This window comes from Podospora pseudopauciseta, chromosome 1, assembly GCF_035222475.1.
Source record: "Podospora pseudopauciseta strain CBS 411.78 chromosome 1, whole genome shotgun sequence".
NCBI lineage: Eukaryota > Fungi > Ascomycota > Sordariomycetes > Sordariales > Podosporaceae > Podospora > Podospora pseudopauciseta.
This window is the reverse complement of record NC_085892.1, coordinates 7452932-7467824: the sequence shown is the minus strand read 5'-3', so window position 1 is coordinate 7467824 and position 14893 is coordinate 7452932. Positions and strand designations below refer to the sequence as shown.

At 52.4% G+C, this 14893-nt stretch overlaps 6 protein-coding genes across 6 annotated transcripts; 4 read left to right on the top strand and 2 right to left on the bottom strand.

The window, feature by feature from the left end:
• Positions 1–1680: 1680 nt before the first annotated feature.
• On the top strand, positions 1681–5600 carry QC763_120430 (uncharacterized protein; the record flags this gene model as incomplete). The annotated part of the gene is made up of 9 exons (XM_062908632.1): positions 1681–1941; positions 2400–2541; positions 2605–2653; positions 2930–2986; positions 3706–3963; positions 4035–4255; positions 4316–4503; positions 4567–4798; positions 4852–5600. The coding sequence occupies exons 2-9, from the start codon at positions 2418–2420 to the stop codon at positions 5598–5600; spliced, it is 1878 nt and encodes a 625-aa protein (XP_062771746.1). The 5' UTR covers positions 1681–1941; positions 2400–2417.
• Positions 5601–6250: 650 nt separating this feature from the next.
• Positions 6251–6740, top strand: QC763_0024170 (uncharacterized protein; the record flags this gene model as incomplete). The annotated part of the gene is made up of 2 exons (XM_062905426.1): positions 6251–6659; positions 6729–6740. Exons 1-2 carry the CDS (start codon positions 6483–6485, stop codon positions 6738–6740), a joined length of 189 nt encoding a protein of 62 aa, XP_062771745.1. The 5' UTR covers positions 6251–6482.
• Positions 6741–6812: 72 nt separating this feature from the next.
• On the top strand, positions 6813–7149 carry QC763_120425 (uncharacterized protein; the record flags this gene model as incomplete). The annotated part of the gene is made up of 3 exons (XM_062908631.1): positions 6813–6874; positions 6939–7018; positions 7109–7149. The coding sequence occupies 3 exons, from the start codon at positions 6813–6815 to the stop codon at positions 7147–7149; spliced, it is 183 nt and encodes a 60-aa protein (XP_062771744.1).
• A 418-nt stretch (positions 7150–7567) lies between these two features.
• Positions 7568–9645, top strand: QC763_120420 (uncharacterized protein; the record flags this gene model as incomplete). The annotated part of the gene is made up of 3 exons (XM_062908630.1): positions 7568–8009; positions 8068–8279; positions 8485–9645. 3 exons carry the CDS (start codon positions 7568–7570, stop codon positions 9382–9384), a joined length of 1554 nt encoding a protein of 517 aa, XP_062771743.1. The 3' UTR covers positions 9385–9645.
• A 1438-nt stretch (positions 9646–11083) lies between these two features.
• QC763_120415 (uncharacterized protein) lies at positions 11084–12773 on the bottom strand. The gene is made up of 3 exons (XM_062908629.1): positions 12609–12773; positions 12220–12559; positions 11084–12141 (listed from the first exon to the last, which is right to left on the bottom strand). Exons 2-3 carry the CDS (start codon positions 12245–12247, stop codon positions 11375–11377), a joined length of 795 nt encoding a protein of 264 aa, XP_062771742.1. The 5' UTR covers positions 12248–12559; positions 12609–12773; the 3' UTR covers positions 11084–11374.
• Positions 12774–13161: 388 nt separating this feature from the next.
• Positions 13162–14160, bottom strand: QC763_120414 (uncharacterized protein; the record flags this gene model as incomplete). Its single annotated transcript, XM_062908628.1, has 1 exon — positions 13162–14160. The coding sequence occupies one exon, from the start codon at positions 14158–14160 to the stop codon at positions 13162–13164; it is 999 nt and encodes a 332-aa protein (XP_062771741.1).
• Between the last annotated feature and the right edge of the window lie 733 nt (positions 14161–14893).

The following is a 14893-nucleotide window of genomic DNA, read 5'->3' as shown; positions in this document are numbered from 1 at the left end:
CGCCTACTATATCGAGTACAACACACAAACAACATCATCACCGACATCATCAGCGATATCATCAACGATATTATTTTATAAAGCACTGTATATAAGGAAGTTGCGGACTTTTCGCAGACTTTTCACGCTCCCATACTACCTGCCTACTTTTCCGAGGATGACATCGTCAACGGCCTCATTATTGAAGTGCCATAAATGAGGAAGTTGCGGCGTTTTCGCAGACTTTGCAATCTCTTATGCTACCCGCCTATTATTTAAAGAATGACATCGCCAATAAGTTGTCTAATGAAGCACCGTTCACATGGAAGTTGCGAATTCTTCACAGGACTTTCATCCTCCCCAGGCGCTCGTCCACTGTAGTGGGCATGACATCGTCAGGCCAAGCAAAGAGAGATGCCTTGGGTTCAATTTACCGAGAACCGAAGTCTTAAGACGATATGCAAGAATGGATCAGGATTTGAGCTTCTTCAACTCTCAAGCATATCTACCAAGACAGAAATAGAGACCCTGCGCATTATGGCATGGAGACAACAAGAAAGAGGTCAACGGAGCTCATCTTGTGATTTACTGTTCGCAAGGAAGTTGCGGATTTTTTACGGACTTTTCATGCTCCCTTGAAACCAGCCTATCATGTGGGGGATGATGTCCTTGATAAGCTTATGGTAAACAAGAAAGTTGCGGAATTTTTACGGGATTTTCACACTCCTATGGTAGCTGCACAGTATGTAGAGCATGGTGTTGTTGCTTTGATAGTCGATGGTTGGTGCTGCCCTGTCCTTCAGCAAAATCACACCCACAATCTTCTCTCTAAAGCAGTGTCAATCTTTCTCTTCCGTATTCACGAGACTCTTCTGCCGCCTTGCCGCACTATCTTCTGTTCCACTGCCCCCTTCACTTCGTCCAACCTTTTCTTTTTTCCACGCCCAGAAGGTCTCTCTCCCACTTTGTCTTCCTTTCGTCTCATCGCACGACTTTTCTAGACTTGGTGCGAGTCTTTCTCACTTGTTAGAAGATACCTCCTGTGCTTTAAAAAGCTCTTGATACGACTCAGGGCCCTGAACAACTCGTGAATGTGATTCCTTAGTCATGGGAGCGACTCAATGAGATAGCAACAAGCACAAAGACATCACTTTCTTCTTTCCCTTTCCAGGAACAACACTTTCTCAAAATCACTGTACCTAACATTATGAAAACTCAAACCTGGCTCAAATAATACCTCAGAAGACCCTTGAAAATACCGAGAAGAAGAATATTTGCTCTCTTCCTGCCTTCAAATCGAGTGCTTGCTTGATAATGAGTCATCCCATCCAGCAGACAGTCGTCAGTTGGCTTACCCCATCATCTCCTCTCCCGAAGCGTAGTATTCTGCCTGGCTAGTGCCAGTAGTCTTCTCTGCTTTGAGATCTAATAGCTGCTTTACCATGACCCGTTACCGCTAAGTAATACAGATACTTGAACCAGAAGCCTTGACCTAAGAGCCTTGATAATGCGTACTTCCTCTTTGCACAGGTCGAACACCTTGCTTTGGAGGCTACACTCCCGTCAGGCATCTCGTGTTCCTACCACCACAGGCCGCAGTGTCGAGACACATTGACGAGATCCTGCCCACAGACCGCAGTGTCGAGACTTGTCAACAACATCCATACCCACAGACCACAGTGCCGAGACTGTTAACGGCATCCTCCCCATAGACTACAGTGTCGAGACCTATCGATAACACCATACACACAGACCGCAGTGCCGAGACTGTCGACGATATCCTACCCACAGACCGCACTGCCGAGACCTGTCGACGACATCATACCCATATTTTATTTAGTTTAAATCTTCCTGCTCTCTCTCTTCTTCTCTCTCCATCGTCCTCCCACTTCTTCCTTGGATGATACCCTCCTCAGCTCCCTCACCATTCCTTCTTCGATATTTCGATCGAAGTAACAACCAGTAAGTATTTTTTCCTCCGATGGCTTTCTTTTCTCATAACCACCTCCATCTACGACCTCATCTTTTGGCCTCCACGCCCGACTAGAAGTCACCGCGGCCTCACGGCTCTGGCTGAGGTGGTTGTGGCCTGACGACTCTGGCCAAGGTGACTGGCTGATCTCAGCGGCCTGACGATTCTGGCTACTCACCACATAGCTTTGTAAATCGATTGGGTCAACTTTTCGTTTGCAACCTTCTTCCTTTCTTCCCTGCTTCATTGCTGCCCTCCTTCCCTTTCTTCCCTTTCTTCCCTTTCCTTCGAACAACCACCTCGTCCTCGACCCTCTTGAGCACTCTCAACCATCATCGACCACCATCTGCTGTCAGCCACCCCATCCATCCATCATCTTCTTCACCCTTCATGAACTGTTCATCATCGCTCCATCCAAATTGACCAGTCGCTAACAAAGCGTCTTCAGAACAAACTCGAACTCGAGATGTCGTCGCCCTCGGTGACCTGGTCTGAGGAAGCTGTCGTTGGCGTCGACAGCAGCCCTGTCGCCTCAGGCCGTTCCCGCTCGGCCAGCGAGCCCTCGTCCGTTGCCGGCTCCGATGAGCTGAGTCAGTGAAGAGACCTGTTCCGTCGGCACCAATGATCTGTGAGGCTGACTTCTTTTCTGATAGTTTTTTCCGCCGCCTCCTCTCCCGCCATGGAGTCGCTCGCTGCCTCCCTGTACGTTTCGATCTTGTCCGCTTGGATTTGCCCTCTCAGTCTCGGCGTTTTATTCCCCTTTTCACCCCTTCAAGTTCGGCCTTGGCGTTGGTGGGCCTCGCAGTCGGGTACTCTTTCCGACATTGTGGGCCTGGCATCGTCGACGTCTTCCTTCCGTTCCTCGCACCCCATACCCTTCGCACATTGGACATCGGCTGTGTTGGCGACATGTCGAGTGAAGTCTTCCTTTCTTCCTTGTTTTGTTGTTTTGTTGGTCAATGTACTGACATCTTCCAGTGCTGCTTGCAAGGTCGAGGCCAACGATGATGCCGTTGAGTCGGGCTCTCCCATTGTGTAAGCCTTCGCCTTCTTCCATCCCATCTCCAGATCCACTCTTCTCGCTCTTTCAGCAGGCTCAAGTGAGTCTTGCCCTTTCGAGCAATCACTAGTTGGGTTTTTGTAAGATGATTCCGCCATCCTGTTTGCCGAGTTACCGATATTTACTCGGTTATTTGGTAAACAAAATGGGCGGGATTATTAAACGGAACTCCCAGCAGGAGTATCACTACCTTCCCATCCCACACACACGCTTGGTGAGAGAGATAGTAGGGTGTTTCTGGTCTTTGTCATCAGTTATATCTGTCTTTCCAAACATTGGTGCATTTCCCTCTCCATAGCAGGCTTAGAGTCGGGCTTTTTAATAGCCTAAGTTTATGCCTCTGAATCCTTTGGGTTTTCCAGAATAGATTCCGCAGGAAAATACTTGGTTTTCTTCAGGAGTCCTGAGCCAGCGAGAAACATAATGGTTTCAAATGCCGCTTCGAAGTCCCTTGCACTTTCCGTTGCTACACCTTCATTTCCTTGGGTCTCTGTCCGATTTTCCATCTCATCTCCTACACCGGTTTGGTTTAACCTTTCTTTGAGAGGTGTGCGTAACCGATGATGAGATCAGAGTTGCGGAGAAAAAAAGGGGCCTTCCCTCTATTTATTTACCCCTTCCCCACAGCTCACCCTCCTCTTCCTCTCCCAGAAACAACCAACGCAATGGATTAACATCTGTCACCAATATGTAGTCCGTCCGCCGCCTTGAAGGAGGATGACGAGGTTCTTGAGACCTCCACCAGGTCTGCTGCCGCGGAGGCCACTGCCTCGACCTCTACCACCGATCTCCGCTCAGTCTCCTGGGCTGTCGAGGTCGCTGGCGACTCTGTTGGATCCCTCTCTGCCTCTCGCTCTGTTTCTTGGGCCATGTCTGTCAGCGATTCTGGCAACAGCGCTGAGATTGACCCCCAGGACGTCTACCCGTCCACCGCGTGTGTCTTCGTCGCCAAGTAGGTTCTGCGCACCCCAACTTCAGCACATTGCAATCTGGACATCTTTTCTGACGTTGATGGGTTTGCAGTCTGGCTGAGCCCCGCGACGATGTCGCTCTTGAGGCCGCTGTTACGCGCGCCTTCAGTCGCTTTGGCACTGTGTTTGTCAAGATCCGCCGTGATCACAACAACTTGCCGTTTGCTTTCGTCCAATACACGACGGAGGAGGAGGCCAAGGATGCGATCGAGAGAGGTCGCGGCGTCCCCATTTTTGGCCGCCCCTGCCGCACTGAGATGGTCAAGTCCAACCGTAAGTTCCGATCCCGTTGGGCAAGGAGTTGATCGTGATTGCTGACCTGAGGGTCAAAAGGATCTTTCATCATTTACAAGCGCGACTGCAGCGAGATCCTGATTGATGAGGCTCGCAAGATCATGGAGACTTTCGGAACGGTCAGCAGCATTGAGGTTGTTGATGACGACACTTGCGAGCGCATGGATTTGCCCTCTTCCGTTTTGGTTGAGTACTCCAGCTTCAACTCGAAGAAAACATTCAGCATGGTAGGCCTGTTCTTTGACTGTCCATCCGGGATTTTACTTTAGTTACTGACGACGACTCACAAGGCCGTTGCCCTGTTCCCTGACTACTACATCGACATGTTCGATGTCCGCAAGCGTGCTGCCAAGAGCAACATTGATCGTGACACAGAATTTCTCCGTCAGTACGATCTCGATCGCCGCTCCATCTACGTTGGCGGCCTTCCTCTTGACGCCACCGAGGAGGAGATGTTTGAGATCTTTTCCGATGTTGGCGAGGTCATCAAGGTGAACATGGTGCAGCGCCATAACCAAGAAGGTGAGTCCATCATATCGAGTCGCTCTTGAACATCAAACTGACTGTGAATCAAGGTGCTCTTGCTCGCCAGTTTTGCTTTGTCGAGTTCGACAAGATGGAGACGCCGACTTATGCCATCAACAACCGTGATGGCATGGTCCTCCGTGGCCAGCATTTGACTGTTCAGCGCAAGCAGTCAAAGGTAGCCAAGACCCGTCTTGCGACCCGCTACATCGGCAAGAATGAGCTAACTGAGGTCAACAAGACTCAGCCTCACCACGACGACCAAGTCGCGATTCGTCGTGGTAATTTCACGGGCCAGATCTACAATGGCCCCAACAGCACAGCCAATGCTTTGGCCCGCTATAACAACAACGGCCCTTATGGATACGACCAGGGCCACCAGGGCCACCAGGGCTACCAGGGCCACCAGGGCTACCAGGGCCACCAGATGCCCATCCACCACCACGAGCCCCAGCATTACCAGCGCTACGCGGGCCCCGCCATGCCCCCAATGCCGTACATCCCCGGCGATGGCGCTGCGGTTGGCATGAGCGGCATGCCTGTCCACCCGGCGACTGTGTCGCCCAGCTTTGCCCAGAGCTTCCCGGTCCACCCCCCAGGACACACCCCTCCTGGCATGATGAGCGCTTGGCCGGTCATCACCAACAACACCCCGACCCGCCATCACCAGGCGTACAACCCCAACCCGGCCTTCACGCCGACCCAGCGGCGCGCTCCCGACCGGAGCTGTGCCCAGCCTCGCCGAAACCACACTCGGTACTTTTACCAGCCGGCGGACGCCGACATCGTGGAGGAGTAATCTCGTCCACACCCACCTTCTCTCTCCCCTTCGCTCAATTTGGTTTCTCTCGGCGTCATATGGATACCCTGGGTGAATCGGTTCGGCGGGGTTTCTTTTTAATATCCTTTTTGTCTGGGATAGCTTGGTCGGAAGTTTGCTTGGTGGGCTGGAGCTTTCCGTTGCTGGTGAGAGGGGGATCTAAAGAGGAATTAGGGAGAAAAAAAAAGGAGATATTCTTAGGGCATTGCCTTGTGGCAAATTGCTGCCCCATCACTAAATGGAAACTTTGCGTTGTTTTTACTTATTTTTAATTTTTGTTTTTTTTTTTTAAAAAAAGACTAAAACTTTGTGTGTGGTCAACATTGGTGGTGTTTATGTTTGTGATCATGGGGATGTGCCTGGACGGGATTTATATGGTGCCTGTGAACACTGTTCTGATACGATGTGATGTTTTGGACGAAATTATGCGTGTTTGGGAACGATCCTACTTGTGATGCTTGGGAAACAATCCTGCTTGATCATGGAGATATGCTTGGACGATTCTTCTTGATAGTTGGGAACACCTCTGGATGATCTTTGTGATATTTACTAGCATTGTTGCTATGCTCACAGATGCTCGTTGATTTGCTCGGCTACCGAAGGGATTTCCCGGCTCTCAGCTGTCAAGCATGTTCGCTTGCAGGTGTGACAAGCCTGGGCGTCGCAGTGGGGCTGGCGGGTTGCAGGCTTGGCATCACCTAGCGATTACCTACTGCGTTGCTCTGCTAACAGATCAGCATGTGAATATGCACTGACAAGTGTTAGAGACACTTGGAAAAAGATGGCGGGAAGACCCCCACGAACCGGCGAACCAGGGATGGGAGAAACAGTTGAGAGGGCCATTCTTTCCCCGAGGAGAAGATGGAACCAAGTGGCTTGGAGCTTGTTGACACACGAAACCAATCCGACTGTGGAAAGGCTGGCAGAATTGAACACCGGCACCGGCGCTGTGAGGACGCAATAATCTCTGCTAAAAGCGTGGGGTTTTTCACATCACGAGGAGCTTGGGGGATTTTCATCTCTTGCTCCATCAAGACAGTATGTATAAGAGAGATCCTCAGTCAGTGTTCCGCGCCGAGAGTTGAAATTGACTTTGATACCGGACAGCCGGAAGGGTAAACTTTCTTCGCCACTTCATCCACGACACACCCATCTCGAGAACAAGACCATAGCATCACCTCCACCATCACCATGGGACAGCCATCCTGGGAGGCGTCTCACGCCCTTGTCTATGTGACATATGGGCTTTTCCTGTCCGTTCTTCTTAGTCACCCAAGCCGTCACATACCGTACAGTCAAAAACTGACAGTCCATCAGTATCATCGGCACAGGCGTCGCCTGGACATTCAGAAACCAGTCCAAGGGCGAATTCTTGGCCGGCAGCCGGACGCAAACTGGTAGAGTTTTTTTTTTCTTTCCGCTTTTCATTCTTTTCTCTGTCGCCCTGTTTGAAGTCACCGTGAGGTTGGAGACTAATATTTCAGCAGCCGTCCCGCTCGCCTTGAACTTTATCGCTTCTGGTGAGTGAACAGCGGACAAGCAGGAACAGAAAGAGAAGAATGGCAGCGGCAGCCAAAAACACGAATCCAGCATCATTGAGACGACAGCCTCAGAAATACAACGCCACAGCAAGCGAATACGGCAATCCTGGGGGACATGATGAGGTCGACACACAGCATCACAAGCCCTCGGAGGCAGCTGATTAGGTTCGTTCAAAAAAACCCAAACTCACCAAGTTCTTTCTTGCCACTCCTTTTCTCTTGGCAATGGGTTGCCCTGGGGGAGTCTTCCCCCTAATTAGTGCCAAGTCATGGAGATCAGGAAGTAAGAAAGGACTGCGGCTCACTACGGGCGCCGAGTTGGACCTTGTGCCATTCCCCTTCAACGGGGCGATGGTACGATGAAAGACGAAGCTGAGATTGTACCGTAATAACTCGATCAAGATAATGCTTGCGTGGGGAACGTGCTGCCGCTATCCAAAATTTCTACCCTTCCTTCCTCCCCATCACCCCTGCTGCGTTGTGCTAAAACAAAGGTGTGTAGCTCTCGGTTCGGCCATCCTCTTTGCCTACCCTCAACTGGCGACTATTTCCGGCGTCCAAGGTGTTATTGTCTACGCTCTAAGCTCTGCGCTGCCTCTGTTTGCCTTTGCGTGGCTCGGCCCGATCATCAGGAAGAAGTGCCCGCAGGGGTTCGTCTTGACGGAGTGGACGAGGCAGCGGTACGGAGATGCGGCGGCGTTGTTCCTGAGTTTTATGACGCTGGTAACGCTGTTCCTGTACATGGTTTCGGAGTTGAGCGCTGTGGGACAGGTGGTGAATATGCTGGCGGGGATTGATGGGTTGCCGGTCTTGATTGTGGAGTGCATCATCACCACCATCTACACCTGTAAGTGTTGGCGCCGACGAAAGGAAGATGCACTGGCTGACGATATGGTGGTGTGTAGCGCTGGGCGGCTTCAAGATCTCGTTCTTCACCGACAACATCCAGGGAACCATGGTCATGGCCTTGGTTATTATTGCGACCATCTCCATCGGTGTCGAGACCAAGATTGACACAAGCCTGATTGAAGAGTCTGGGCTGCTCAAGGGCAATCTCTTGGGGTGGCAGCTGGTGTATATCCTGCCTGTCGCTCTGTTGACCAATAGCTTCTTCCTGGTAGGTGCATCAGTCGCATCTGTCCTTTGGTTGCTGTCTCTTCGTTGTCCCAACTGTTTGTTTCAAAATGCCAATTCACCAGTAAAAGAACGGGTCACGATTATGGAAGGACCGCTCAGTGAATAACCATACATCTTGGCATTTCTTTGGGTCTTCAGCGACATCAGCGAACAATGGCTAACTTCATCTGATCCTTCTACCATAGTCCCACTTCTGGCTCCGCACCTTCGCCTCCAAAACCGACCGTGATCTCTGGACGGGCATCTCCCTTGCCGTCGTCGCTATCCTCGTCATCTTCGTGCTAGTCGGCTGCACTGGCCTGGTCGCCGTCTGGGCTGGCCTGGTCCCCGGCGATGACCTCGAGAACCCAGTCGACGGTGGCATTGCGTTTTTTGCGCTGCTACAGCAGCTTCCCAACTGGGTAGTGGGGATCGTCATTGTCATGTCTGTCACGCTGAGCACTGCTGCCTTTGACTCTTTCCAGACTGCCATGGTCACGTCGGCGAGCAACGATTTGTTCAGGAACAGGCTGAATATTTGGTGGATCAGGGCCGGTGTGGTGGTGATCATGGTGCCGGTCGTGGTTATTGCCATCAGGGCGCCGTCGATTCTGCAGATTTACCTCATCACGGATCTTGTCTCTGCGGCGACAATCCCGGTCTTGTGCCTGGGCTTGTCGGAGAAGTTTTACTTCTGGAGAGGGTTCGAGGTGGTTGTTGGCGGACTGGGAGGCTTGTTCACTGTTTTCCTTTTCGGATTGGTGTACTACCAGGACGCGCAGAAGGGTGCCGAACTGTTGCTGTTGCAGCAGGGTCTGTTTACCGGTGATTGGGGATGCTTTGGGGCTTTTGTTGCTGCCCCTGTTGGAGGTATTCTGTGGGGCTTTGGGGCGCTGGGGCTGAGATTGAGCATCCAGTACTTCAGTGCGAAGAGAAAGGAGGTTAGGTTTGATGCGTTGGACAAGCCGTTTGTGGTGGATGGTGGCCAGCAGCAGCTTGTTGGCGATACTCAGCATGTTGATAGTGGTGTGTTGAGGGATGAGGCCATTGCTGATGATTCTTCGGATGCGCCAGGCATTGCGAAGACGAAGGGCAAGTTCTTTTAAAGGGACTGACAACCATTGTCTGTGTGGGTGCGAGTTGAGAACAGAGGCGAAGGTGGCGTGGTGAGCACAAATGGGGACGATGGGCACATAATGAGGATGATGAGCACATATGAGAAAGGGAGGGAGCTGATCGGTATTTGGAGTACGATGGTTGTTACCCAACCTCGCCCGAGGTTGTCCTGCCTGGAGCTGGCAAGGTGCAAGGCAGGCAACATGGCATCAATTGACCATGAACATTCGTTTGCTACAGCTGTTTTTCAAGGCCTCGGTCCCAATTCTTCCGTGTGCTCCAGATCTCGAGGAGGTGAGCGCCTGTCATGCTCCCGTTATTATGACATCTCGTGATGGCTTCATCCAAGACCTCAAGTCTTGGCACCCCCTGAACCCCTGATTCACTTCACCCAGCAGCAGGCACAAATTATGCTATGCCACTCCATCCCATCAGCACAATCCCACAAAACACAGCTCCCCTCCCCATTCACGCGTCTCCCCCCTCCCCAAATCACATGCCTGGCATCAAATGCGGTCCTGTGGCGTCAACCTTTTCCCCTCCCCTCATCCCCTGTCCCCTGCCCCTCGCGGCGCCCTACAATTATTCTGAGACAGAGCATGACCTCCACCCCCTCTTTCCCCCCAATGTAATCATGTACATGCGAAAAGCTTGAGAGTTGCATCGCCACCTGGAAACCTGGCTGGAATGCGTGGGCTGCTGCATGGCGAGGGAAGGGGCGCCGCTCGATTTATTCCCCCATCCGGCGCGATTTCATGCAGTGAATGTCCATCCGGCCGTAGGTATTCGGGCTTCTCTGGGTGCTATGCCTAATCTAATAGAAAATAAATAAATAAATAAAATTGGCAGGCCAGGAAGAAACCAGAGAGACAAGACGTGGAGACATGGAGAGCAGGACAGACGTATCCCATGCAGGCAAAGCACGGAAGCAATGGAAATGCCACGCCCACCTCCACGCCCCCTCCACAAACTGCATTCTGACAGCGATTTGCCTCCTCTAGCGTTGGAGGCCCAGACATGAAACTTGACCAAAGGTAGGATACTAGACAGAAAGAGGTAGGTAAACAGTGAGATACCCGAGCTGCCCGACTGCCTTGCAGCAGCTTATACGGGCCGAATGGGTCGATATGAGGGTGAGCATGACGGCCGGTAGGCTGGCTACGCAACTCCAAACAGAGAAGAAGAGGCTGCTCGGGTCAAGACGAGGAGATGTACACCTGGCAGCCCCCAAGAGGGAACTAGCTTGGCTCGGTGTGATTTTGTAGCGAGGCGGATGAGATGGTGTCCTTTGCCACCCTTGCTGTACCAGCCAGCCTTATGGTAGCTCTGAAAGTTTATTTCCGCACCTGCAGGTCGTTCGGTCGTTTTGTCGTGGCACAATTGTGACATTGATTGAAGCCGGCTGTTTTGGATGGGACGAACATGGCGCTACCCTTGACGCTGACCGTTTGACAGTTGATGTTTGACTTGGTGATTTGGGGCGGTGCCACCCGTTTTCCACCGGTGAGATCGGATGGCTCGAGGCTTTGGGGCTCGGAGCCGGGGCCGGCAGAAACAACGACATGTCATGAGAGGGAGCAAAGGTCCAAAGCAAAGTGTTTTTGATATTGCTGTCAATCTGTGCTGTAATTAAAAAGCCATGAAAAGCAATGAAATCCAAACCAAACCAAACCAAACCAATATTTTGATGCCTTTTCCGTTTTCCTCTAAACCCCTTTCCCATCCGTGTCATTCCCGATCATTAATCGCCGGTCATACCAGCGAGTAGAGGCGAGGCCTCAAAGTCAAAGCCAAGGCCAGTTGTGTCCCTCAAAGAACTCTTTGACCACAAGAAGCCATGGCAATTGCAAAATTCCAACGTTGCTTGAACAAAACCAGCGTGTATCCGAGCAAAACTGCAAACAAAGGGAAGGGTGGGGTTTGTTCCATGATGCCCCAGGAGAGCTCAGATCATAAAGCCCCACGACGCTCCGGAAAAAGTCAGCACAACTCTTTCTTGAGCATATGGGCAAAGGGGTCCCATCTTCCACCAAGGCCGTTCACCAACCTAGCCACTGCCACGATACTGTCCAGCTCGCGGCGCATCAACCACACTTTGTTCTCGACCGCCTCAAGCGTTGCCTCGACCTTGGCAGCCTCCACCTCGAGTTGCTCGATGGTGAGAGAGTTGGGGTACATATCGGGGAACCCGGCGAGATGGGCGCTGTGGTTCCAGGTGGCCATGTGGTAGGCTGCGTCAGAGACGGCAGGGCCTTGACGCATAGCGCGTTCGTTGCTGTTGAGCCACTCGAGGACGTCGTGGAACTCAACCGCGGCGGCGCGGGTCGAGTCGTCCTCTGGGTAGAGGGCAATGATGTGGTTGAGATCAGCCAAGGAGAACTGGTGATTCATCTGGCGAACCTGGCGTTCCATCTCAGCCGTCAAGCGGGCCTTCTCGCGGCGGTAAGCATGGGAAAGGTCGATGAGGGTACGGGCGCGGATGTTGAGGGCGTTAGCTTGGATGTTACCCCTCTCAATCAGAGCCTTGATTCGATCGAGCTGGGGGCCACCAAGGATGGCGCGAGGGGGAGGTTTTTGCACCGGACGACCGAGGTCGAGATGCTGGCGGTACTTGCGGAAACGGTCTTTGGCGGCCTGGCAGATCTTCTGAAGGGTACGGAACATGTTGAGTGTCGAGGTGAGGGGTCGTGTTGAGTTTGTCTGTGGTTGTACAATGGTAGTAGTGTGTGAAAGGTTGAGGTAGAAGCCTGTGGTATCTGGAGAGTCAGTGTTGCCATGGGTGGGAAGTCGTGCAGAATATATAGATAGCTGCGGAGAAGTCGAACGAGTAGACTTAGATGTTGCCTCTGGCATGTCCTTGAGCTCCCTGGCTTTCTCAAGGCACTTCTCCCAGCTGTTCTTCCATGGGCGGGAGACTTGCTTGCTGGAGCTCACAAGAGAGCTTCCGCCTAAGCTCCTCCCTGGGAGTCACACTCTGACCAGGACAGCCTTGTGAGTTTGAGCGTTGCCTCGCTATTCTCAGGACCGAGGATACGGTCTCGGTTTGGACTACACGACGCTGACCCCGCTAATACCAAAGCTCGATGACCTCAGGATGGTCTGAGAATCCTCTCATCGGTCCCGAGATATCACAGTCTAGCTCGGTGAGTCTCTATTTCTCAGGTCCTGATCCATGTCAACCTGAACATCAAAGGGGCGGAGTAGGGGCTCATACCTAGCGCGCACTGTGCCAAACACGCAGCCATGCAGCTCGTAGTGGGCTCTGAATGCTACCGCGGCAGCATCCAGGGGGCGAGTCTGGCTTCCAGCCCCTCCCATCGTTCGAGCCGTTCCGACCAGAAACAGTAACCGAAAGCTTGTTTCCCCAGACGGCACGCAACAACCCCGAGAGACAACGGTGCCTTCCCTTTCCAGTTAACGGCCGCATGTCCCGCGTTCATGGCCCCGGGCCATCGGCTACTGGTGCCTGGCAGGTGACAGCCAGGGCAGCCATGAGATGGCAGTGGTCGACAGCTCCGGTGTGGTCCCAGAAGCCCAGAGAGGACAGCAAGAAACAGGATGCTAGGTTGTCATCTGGGGGGAGAGCGATTCATCTGAACTTCGAGTCACCGCGGACATCGACAATCTGTATTCGCGCTAGTATGTATTCACCCAGGTAACTCCTCCCACCAATTTGTTTTGCGGCTTTGTGTGACAGAAACGGTACTGAATCGATATACAGGAAGAAACACGAAAAGTTACAGCGACCCGACCTCATCCGGCCTCGTCTAGTCAAACAGAACAACGCTAATGGGCTCAGTAAAGGGGTCCCGATCCTCCCGCTCCAGCTCATCCAAGACACGAGACATTCTGTCGATAGATAACTCTAGGCCAGCAATCTCCTTCGTCATCAAGGCAAGATTGTCGTTTGCTTCCGCCTCAGCATCCATTAGCTGAGAGGCAATGGGTGGAACAAGGTAGTCCTCGAGACTTTGGATGACGGCCAGCTGCAACTGCAGGGAGATATGAGACGGATGTAGAAAACGGCTGCGTTGCTCGAGCCACCTCCATACCTCGATCACTTCGCCCCTGGACACGAACTGCATCTGAAGTTGCCAAACTTTGGCGTCATCATGCGCAGCATGAAGGTTTTGCTCTTCGTCAGGATCCAGCTCGGGGTGCCGAGTCTGATCAGGCGGCCCCCCGAGAGGTAGCTCTGGATAGAAGGCTTGGTCGTATGGTCTTTCTAGGTCCATGGGAAAGCAGGTGTGTTTTTTGGTGGCTGCATCGGCAACAGATCCAGCTTCGCTCATGCCACTGAAAGACTGCAAGCCTGCGAAGGGGTTGCTCATGACATCACAGCTGATCTTCGACCCTGGCGGGGTCAGAGGCGGTGTCATAAGCATGGCGAAGGGGTTCGTGATGATTGCCTCTCTCTCTGTGTCCAGTGGCAGGGGGACAAAACAGGGATCAATGAGGCTTGGGGACACTGGGGCGGCTGGCTCTGTGGAAGGGCGACTTTCCATCAGAGGGAGACGTAGGTCAAGACCATCGAAAATACGGTTGGTGTGCTGGCGAAGTTGAGCCTCAACATAGCAATGATCAGACCAAGTTCGCTGCCAATGGCTGTGCTTGGTGATGACTGCCAAGAGTTTGGCAAGTAGAACACGTTTGTTGGCGGTGTTGTGTCTCGGACCTTCCATGTTGACTGGCGTACTTGGAGATATTGTGAGGCCTCTGATAGTTTGGATGGAAGATGTCCAAGGGGAAGTTTCTCCATCACCCATCAGTGTCAGTATCAGGCCTTTTATATTTTCCAGGCTGTGGCTCTCTGGTGTCAAAAATGATATGCAGAGACATCATATCACTGCACTTCACTTACACCCACCGAGTCACTCGCCAACCTGGACACACATCAGAGAAGCTAGCCGAGAATGGTCCTCCATCTCGGTCCCGAACACCTCGAGTATCCACTCACCCTGGGATCCCAGCGTTTCAACCTGGTACTTCTCAACAGCCTGCACGTCAAGTTTTTGTGGGCATATCGATGTCAAGGCTTAGGACCACGGCCCGATTGATAGCGTACTTGTAACGCCACAGTGTTTATGCGGGACCAGCGGTTCTGGTGGTTCTGTCTTGATGCCATGACATGACTGAGGCCTCTCTCCTGGACACGAACTATGTATTTCGCTCTTGTCACAGCATATTTGCTTCCTTGACGCTAAAAATTATCACAGAACCCATTCTCAGTCTGCACTTCCAGTCGTTCAACTCACCTGTGCATGACCGTGGTGCCTTTGCACCTATCCTCCCTACCCCTACCTTTGTCCTCCCTGTCCCCATCCTCTCTATCCTTATCCTTCTATTCTCTCTGGCCATTCTCCTCTCCGTCCCATCCTCCCCTAACTCTATCCTTCTACTCTCTGTTCCATCCTCCCTAGTTCTATCCTTTTTACCCCTATCCTCTCTGGCCCCTATCCTCTCTGGCCCCTATCCTCTCTGGCCCCTATCCTCTCTGGC